Below are 8786 nucleotides of genomic sequence, written 5' to 3'. Positions count from 1 at the left end.
AAAAAAAAAAAGGACATTATGCCTAGAGCCAGCATGAGAAGAATAGTAAGAAATAGTGCGAGATGATGTCTGAGAGGAGAGCAGGGAACAAGTCCTGTAGGATATATGCCATGACAAGAACTTTGGATTTTTATTATAAGGTCAACAGAAGTCATTACGGGGTTTTTAGCAGGAAAATGACATTATATGGCTTCTGTTTTTAAAAGATTTCAATAATTGCTGTGAAAAGAATGATTGGTAGAAGGCTCACAGCAGATGTTATTCCAGTGGTCTAGGCAAAGAAATGCTGGTGCTGTGGACAAAGATCGTGGCAGGAGAGACCGTGATAAATAGAATGAAAAATTTGGATGAAGAACTCACAGACTTGGTCACAGATTATAAGAGTTGATGGTAGAGTAGTGTAGGAAGATTTAATTTTTCACCTGAATACTAGGTGACTGATGGTATCATTTAGTGAATTGGAGATGTAAAGAACAACAAGTTTATACACACATATCTAAAAGTCAAGAATTCCCATTTTTTTTATGTAATTAAGTTCAAGATACCAATTAAATCTCCATATGGAAATGTCAAGCAGGCAATTAGATTTACAAGTCTGAAGTTCAGCAGAGAGATCTGGCCTGAAGATACAGATTTGGGAATCATCAGTATATCAACTACATTTAAAGCAATAGGGCTTAATGAGAGTACTTAGAGAACAGAACCTAGGGTACAAACTTTAGGTAATCCAATATTCAGGCTGGACGCAGTTGGCTCACACCTGTAATTCCAACACTTTGGGAGGCCAAGGTGGGAAGACTGCTTGAGCCCAAGAGTTTAAGACCAGCCTGGGTAACATGTCATCACCTTGTCTCTACAAAAAAAAAAATACAAAAATTAGCCAGGCACAGTGGCATACAACTGTAGTGCCAGCTACTTGGGAAGCTGAGGTGTAAGGATTGCTTGAGTCTGGGAGGTCAAGGCTGCAGTGAGCTGTGATCGTGCCACTGCACTCCAGCCTGGGTGATAGAGAGAGACCCTGTCTCAAAAACAAAAACAAAAAAACACACATACCCAATATTCAAAGGCTCAAAGGTCATACACAAGAAAAGACTGAGAAGACCAGTGAGACAGATAAAAAGAAACTCAAGTGAGGAGAAAGAGTTAAACAAGTATGTTTGCTCTCTTCTAGCAGATAATTTTAAGATGAACCCTGAATGGTGTATGTATCTTCATTTCTGCGTACTTTTTATTTATTTAGTTTTTTGAGACAGAGTCTTGCCCTGTTGCCCAGGCTGGAGTACACTGGTGCAATCTCAGCTCACTGCAACCTCTGCCTCCCAGGTTCAAGCGATTCTCCTGCCTCAGCCTCCTGAATAGCTGGAACTACAGGCACCCACTACCTCGCCTGGCTAATTTTTGTATTTTCAATAGAGACGAGGTTTCACCATAACAACCTGGTTGGTCTCGAACTCCTGAACTTGTTGATCTCGAACTCCTGAACTTGTGATCTGCCCACCTCACCCTCCCAAAGTGCTGGAATTATAGGCAAAGCCACCATGTCCAGCCCATTTCTGCATACTTTAAACTGTGAAATGAAAGGATAAATGTAAAAATAGTAGGTCTTCATTATCTAATAGCAAAAGCAGGAAAAAGAAACTGTCATTGCTTATTCCAGCTCCCCCAATTACCTTGCATGAAATAAAGCAGTAACAGCCAAACAAAGATTCTTAAAGAGGTAACCTGAATCCACCAATTGCTGAACAATGGAAAAAATACAACTCGAACAAGCCCCTTCCGAGTCAGAGATGTCCATGGAATTTCAGGTTTTGCTTTGGCAAATGTTGAGCCTTTAAACATACAATAAAACAAAACATCAAACATTTATATACACCATATTGATGCCCACCTGTAGCACTACATTAAAACAGGTGAGTACAAAAATCAGCACAAAACCTGTTCAGTTAGAAAAAAAAAACAACAACTCTCTTACATGTTTGTTAAATGTAGTAACTTCTTGCTTCAATCACTAGGACAGAAGCTCAAAATAAATTAGGCTTCCTTGAATGTTAAACAATATATTTATCTTACTTACACAACAAAAAGTCTCTATGTTCACCCCTCTTTAATATGAATGCAGTGATTTATAGAGCCACAGAGTACTAAGGCAGAGGGGGAAAAAGTACTACAGCCTGAATGATGAGAGTAAAGTGTTACATTTGAAAATTAAAGCACACTATCATATAGAAAAGATATTGAAAAATAAGTATCACTGTGAAATAATTTAATAATGTACATAAAAAACAATTTAAGAACTCACCTCTGATTAAGTCAACGTCAATCAAGTCTGGCTTTATATGGCCCATCTTTTTTGGTTTGTTTTTGAAACCCTAAGGATAAAACAAAACCAGAAATAAAGAAAAGCCCTTTTATTTATTTTTTCTTTTTTTGAGATGCAGTTTCACTCTTGTTGACCAGGCTGGAATGCAATGCTGCAATCTTGGCTCACTGCAACCTCTGTCTCCCAGGTTCAAGAGATTCTCCTGTCTCAGCCTCCCAACTATCTGGAATTACAGATGCCTACCACCAAGCCTGGCTAATTTTTTGTATTTTTAGTAAAGATGGGATTTCACCATGTTGGCCAGGCTGACCTCGAACTCCTGACCTCAGGTGATCCACCCGCCTCGGCCTCCCAAAGTGCTGGGATTACAGGTCTGACCCACTGTGCCCAGACAGAAAAGCCCTTTTAAATACAAAAAAATAAACTTACACATTTCTTTTTCTCTATATCTGACTCCTTATTATGGGGGACACCTTAATCCTAACGCTCCTTAAAGGAACTTGCCACTAATATATATTTTGTTTTAGTTTTTAATCTTCTCAACTAATACATCCATATACTTTATTACTTTCTAAAATATTTGAATGTGACAAAAGATCAGTAAGTGAAAAATAATAGTCCCATGAGCCATCTCTCCTCTCCTCTGAATTTCACTCCTCAAAAACAAGTTAACTTCTATCTTTTGCTTTTGGTTATTTTTAATTGACATGTAATAATTGTACATACTTATGGGGTAGAATGTGATATTTTAATACATGTATGCAATGTGTAATGATCAAACTATATCTATCACCTTGATCATGTATCATTTCTTTGTGTTGGGTTCATTCAAAATCCACCCTTCTAGCTATTTGAAAATATACAATAAATTGTTGTTAATTATAGTCACCTTATAGTGCTACAGAACACTAAATCTTATTCCTATCTAGCTGTACTTTTGTATTTGTTAACCAACCGTTGGTATTTCTCATTCCCTCCCTCTTACACTTCCCTGCTTCTAGTAACTATTATTTTACTCTCTACTTCTATCAGATCAACTTTTTAGCTTCCATGTATGCATGAGAACATGAAGTATTTATCATTCTGTGCCTGAATTATTTCACTTTTCATAACGTCCTCCAGTTCCATTTGTGTTACCTTGAATGACACAACTTCATTCCTACAGCTAAATAGTATTGCATTGTGTATATATACCACATTTTCTTTATCCATTCATCTGTTGATAGATATGTACACTGAATTCCATCTCATGACTACTGTGAATAGTGCTGCAATAAACATAGGAATACAGATATCCCTTCAACATACAGATTATCTTTCCTTTGGATATATACTGAGACTGCTGGATCATAGGGTAGTTCTATTCTAGTTTTTTGGGGGAACCTCAATAGTTATCCGTAATGGCTGTACTAATTTACATTCACATCACCAGTGTATAAGAATTCCCCTTTCTCTGCATCCTTGCCAGCATTTGTTATCTTTTTGTCTTTTTGATAACAGTCATTTTAACTGTGTTGACATGATATCCCACTGTGGTTTTGATTTGCATTTCCGTGATGGCCGGTGATGTCGAGCATTTTTTCATATACCTGTTAGCCATCTGTATTGTCTTCTTTTGAGAAACGTCTATTCAGCTCATTTATCCATTTTAAAATTGAAGTATTGGGATTTTTGCTTTTGAGTTCTTTGAGATCTTTATATATATTAATCCCTTTTCAGATGAAAGTCTGCAAATATTTTCTCTCATTCTGTAGGTTGTCTCTTCACTCGATTGTTTCCTTTGCTGTGTAGAAGCTTTCTAGTTTGATAAAATCCCATTTGTCTATCTTTGCTTGTGACCTGGGCTTCTGAGGTCTTCTCCATAAAATCTTTACCCAGACCAATGTTCTGAAGCATTTCCCCTGTTTTCTTCTAGCAGTTTCAGGTCTGACATTTAAGTCATTAATCTGTTTTGGCTTGATTTTTGAATATGGTAAGAAATAGTGGCCAAGCGCAGTAGCTCCTAGCACTTTGGGAGGCCAAGGCAGGAGGACACTTGAGATCAGGAGTTTGAGACTAGCCTGGCCAACATGACAAAACTCTGTCTCTACTAAAAATATAAAACGTAGCTGGGCATTGTGGTGGGCGCCTGTAATCCCAGCTACTCAGGAGGCTGAAGCAGAAGAATCGCTTGAACCAGGGACGTAGAGGTTGCAGTGAGCTGAGATCATACTACTGTACTGCAACCTGGGCAACAGAGCAAAACCCTGTCCCTTAATTAAAAAAATAAAAATAACCTGTACATGCTAATTATTAATTATCTTTTAAAAGTCAGATATTCAACCATTAAAATTAATGCCAAAATTAAAGGTTAACAATAATTTGCTATTTACCTCTTATGGACATTGAATCAGTATTGATCTTTAGCTCTGTTTAACTTAACAGATGCAGTCAATTTCTCTTAAGTGAATCCTATATATTTCTATGCAACTAATCATAAGCCATAGATTTTACAGAAAAATGTTCTAAAATCCTAAATGTAATACAATTAAAGAAGAATCAAAATTTGGAAATGAGGCAACTCAAGGAAAAAACCCTTTGATGAAACAGAAGAAACATGTACACTAACTTTTGAAATATGAATTATTTTCATGAGAATAACAATTATCTTGTATACTATATTGAAAATCAAAAATTAAAATTTAAAGGTAAAATATTATTTTTTACCTTTTTGGACATTTGTACCAGTGCTATTCCCCATCACTTTAGAGCCGAAATAATGTTTCCACTTTCTTTGCTTTCTAGACTTTTCTCCAATAATTTTACAGAGTTAGAATTAGCATTAACTAGAAGTAAAATTGTCCAAAACTCCCTTAGCAATAGAAACACATTTATTCATTCACTCAGTCAACAAATATTCGACAAGTTTCTATGTGTCAGGTACTCTGCTTGAGCAAGGTACAAAATAATAAGTCAAACATGGCTCTATCTTCAAAGAACGTACAGCATAGACGGAAACACAAACAATAAGGCCAAATATACAAGGGTTTCTCAGGAAAATACCCTCTGAATCTCCCCATTTTTTTTAGCTTCCTAAAGGGACAGAAATCATTAATAAATTTATGACCACTGATCTTAAGGGAGATTAGGAAAGTCACTATATACTGTTGTATATTTTGTACTCAGGGAGAGTAAAAAACACATTCCATACTTTTGCATTAGAATCCTTCTCCTTTATCTTCCACCGTGCATGTATGTATAAGAGGAAGTACATGCCAGGCACTATCCTAAGGGCTTTACATATAGTCATGCATTACTTAATGATGGGGATGCAAGAAATTCATCTTTGATTTCATCTGTTGACTGAACATCATACAGTGTAGTTACACAAATCTAGATGGTATAGCTTACTACACACCTAGGCTATATGGTAGCCTATTGCTCCTAGGCTACAAATCTCTCCAGCATATTATGAAGAAGAATATTTAGGCAATTTTAAACACAGTGGTATTTGTGTATCTAAACCTAGAAAAGGTATAGTAAAAATATAGTGTAAAAGATAAAAAATGGCACTGGTTGCAGTGGCTCAAACCTGTAATTCCAGCACTTTGGGAGGCTGAGGCAGGCAAATCACCTGAGGTCAGGAGTTCAAGACCACCCTGGCCAACATGGTGAAACCCCATCTCTACTAAAAATATAAAATTAGCTGGGCATGGTGGTATACGCTTATAAACCCAGCTACTCGAGAGACTGAGGCAGGAGAATCGCTTGAACCTGGGAGGCAAAGGTTGCAGTGAGTCAAGACAGCACCATTGCACTCTAGCCTGAACAACAATAGTAAACCTCCATCTCAAAAAATAAAAAATCGTACACCTGTATAGGGTACTTATCATGAATAGCGCTCTCAGGACTGAGAGTTGCTCTGAATGAGTCAGTGAGTGAGTGGTCAATGAAAGTGAAAGACTAGTACATTGCTGTAGTACACTACTGTAGACTATATAAACACCATAAACGTGGGCTATACATTTTTTAAAATCTTCCTTTCTACAATAACCTTTTTTTTTTTTTTTTTTTTTTTTTTTTTTTTTTTTTTTTTTTTTTTTTTTTTTTTTTTTTTTTTTTTTCTGAGACAGAGTCTTGCTCTGTTGCCCATGATGTAGTGCAATGGCATGATCACAGCTCACTATAAGCTCATTCTCCTAGGCTCAAGCAATCCTCCTACCTCAGCCTCCCAAGTAGCTGGGACTACTGCACCCAGTTATTTTATTTCTTTGTAGAGAAGAGGTCTTGCTTTGTCACCCAAGCTGCTCTCAAACACCCGGTCTCAAGAGATCCTCTTGCCATGGCCTCCCAAAGTGCTAGAATTACAGGCAGGAACCACCTTACCACCCAACCTGTTCCATAATAAACTTAGCTTACTGTAATGTTTTCATTTTATAAGCTTTATAATTTTTTTAACTGTTTTGTAATAACAGTTTAAAAACCACATATTTTCTTTATAAAATTTATTAAGCTTTTTTTTTTTTTTTTTTACTTTTTAAATAAATACTAAAACAAACACACATAGCCAAGGCCTACATAGCGTCAGGATCATCAATATCACTCTCTTCCACCTCCACATCTTGTCCTACTGTAGGGTTTTCAGGGGCAATAACATGCAGGGAGCTAATATCTCCTATGATAACAATGCCGTCTTCCAGAATGCCACCTGAAGGACCTGCCTGAGACTGTTCTACAGTTAACTGATTTCTTTTTTTTTTTTTTGAGACGGAGTTTCGCTCTTTGTTACCCAGGCTGGAGTGCAATGGCGCAATCTCGGCTCACCGCAACCTCCGCCTCCTGGGTTCAGGCAATTCTCCTGCCTCAGCCTCCTGAGTAGCTGGGATTACAGGCACATGCCACCATGCCCAGCTGAATTTCTGTATTTTTAGTAGAGATGGGGTTTCACCATGTTGACCAGGATGGTCTCCATCTCTTGACCTCGTGATCCACCCGCCTTGGCCTCCCAAAGTGCTGGGATTACAGGCGTGAGCCACCGCGCCCGGCCAACTGATTTCTTAATAGAGGGAGTCCCCTCTAAAATAACATTTAAAAGTATTGTAAATATATAAACCAGTAATATAGTCATTTATCGTCAAGTATTCGGTACTGTACGTAAACTGTATGCTATACTTTTTATGACTGACAGTGCATTTGGTTTGTTTACTCCAGCATCACTCCAAACACATGAATAATGTGTTGTGCTATGACTTTAGGATGGCTACAAAATCACTAGGCAGTAGGAGTTTTTCAGCGCCATTATAATCTTATGAGACCATTGTTGTACAAGAGGTCCATCAATGACTGAAACATCATTATGTGGCATATGACTATACTTACATTAACCTGTTTGACTCATTTAGTCCTTACAAATGTCCTATGAGATCAGTACCTTTATTTATCCTCACTTTACAGATGAGGCAACCAAGGCAGAGATTCCAACCCTGTCATTCTCACGCTAAATTCTGTGCTCTAACCACTTCACTATCCTGCCTTTTGCTATATGATGCAAAATGCATCCCTAATCAATGTAGAGAGAGGTTTTGTTTAAGATCAAACAAGATTGCTTGAGAAGTTCAATGGACATTATGAATGGATTTCCTTATTGGCCACAACCTCTACCCCAGCAGCCCAGGAAAAGGCTGTAGGAGAGAATCAGGATAATCACTAGCTGCCAGAGTAGTGGTCTGGAAATTCTCTGCAAATCCCCAGCCACAGGCTGTATGCAGCCCTCTCTATTGTTTGCCCCCAACATAACTGTGCAACATCATCACAAGCTCAGAACCACTTGACAAATGTAGTTCCTACTTTTTGGAAGAGGAACAAAAACACTAGAGGTATTGGTGCAATATAATTGGACTTTGTATTAAACAGGCAATAAAAAACAAGTGAAACTCTGTAACATATCTCTATTTCCTAGTGTGCTGAAATTTTCCATTTTATTACCATCAAAATAACTGAACTGTTTATACAGTCTGGTAGAGAGAGGGAAGTTACCCCTGATTTAGGGCATATGTTGAACAACAAAACAACAATTACAAGGCAAGTATAGCACTATAGGAATATGCAAAAAGAACACTTTATTGACATTTAAGAAGTCCAAGAAAGATTTCTACAAAGAAAAATAATATCTAACCTGATAACCTGAAGGATGTATAAGAATTTGTAAAGTTGCACATGGGATATAGCAAAATGAGGAATCAAGAAAAGGATAGGATCATGCCTGTAATCCCAGCTCTTTGGGAGGCTGAAGCGGGCTGATTGCCTGAGCTCAGGAGTCCACGATCAGCCTGGGCAACATGGTGAAACCCTCTACTAAAATACAAAAAATAAGCCAGGCATGGCAGCATGCACCCATAGTCCCAGTGACTCGGGAGGCTGAGGCAGAACAATTGCTTGAACTGGGGAGGCGGAGGTTGCAGTGAGCCGAGATCACACTACTGCACTC

The 8786-nt window shown here is 37.8% G+C and overlaps 1 protein-coding gene across 10 annotated transcripts in view; it reads right to left on the bottom strand.

Moving 5' to 3' along the window:
- Window positions 1–8786, bottom strand: part of PHTF1 (putative homeodomain transcription factor 1) — a 55592-nt gene that overhangs the window by 33193 nt on the left and 13613 nt on the right. For 8 of the 10 annotated variants that reach the window (XM_037737024.1, XM_037737021.1, XM_037737020.1 and 5 more), the window contains 2 exons: window positions 2300–2369; window positions 1671–1829 (listed from right to left, as the gene is read on the bottom strand). In XM_037737024.1, coding sequence (XP_037592952.1) covers window positions 1671–1829; window positions 2300–2369 — 229 coding nt within the window. The remainder of the gene's footprint in view (window positions 1–1670; window positions 1830–2299; window positions 2370–8786) is intronic. The other 2 variants (XM_037737025.1, XM_017524269.2) reach the window with 1 other exon arrangement.

The sequence above is a fragment of the Cebus imitator genome, unplaced genomic scaffold, assembly GCF_001604975.1.
Source record: "Cebus imitator isolate Cc_AM_T3 unplaced genomic scaffold, Cebus_imitator-1.0 Scaffold32, whole genome shotgun sequence".
Classification (NCBI taxonomy): domain Eukaryota; kingdom Metazoa; phylum Chordata; class Mammalia; order Primates; family Cebidae; genus Cebus; species Cebus imitator.
Note: the sequence above shows the minus strand (reverse complement) of the source record. Positions and strands in the feature narration are given on the sequence as shown.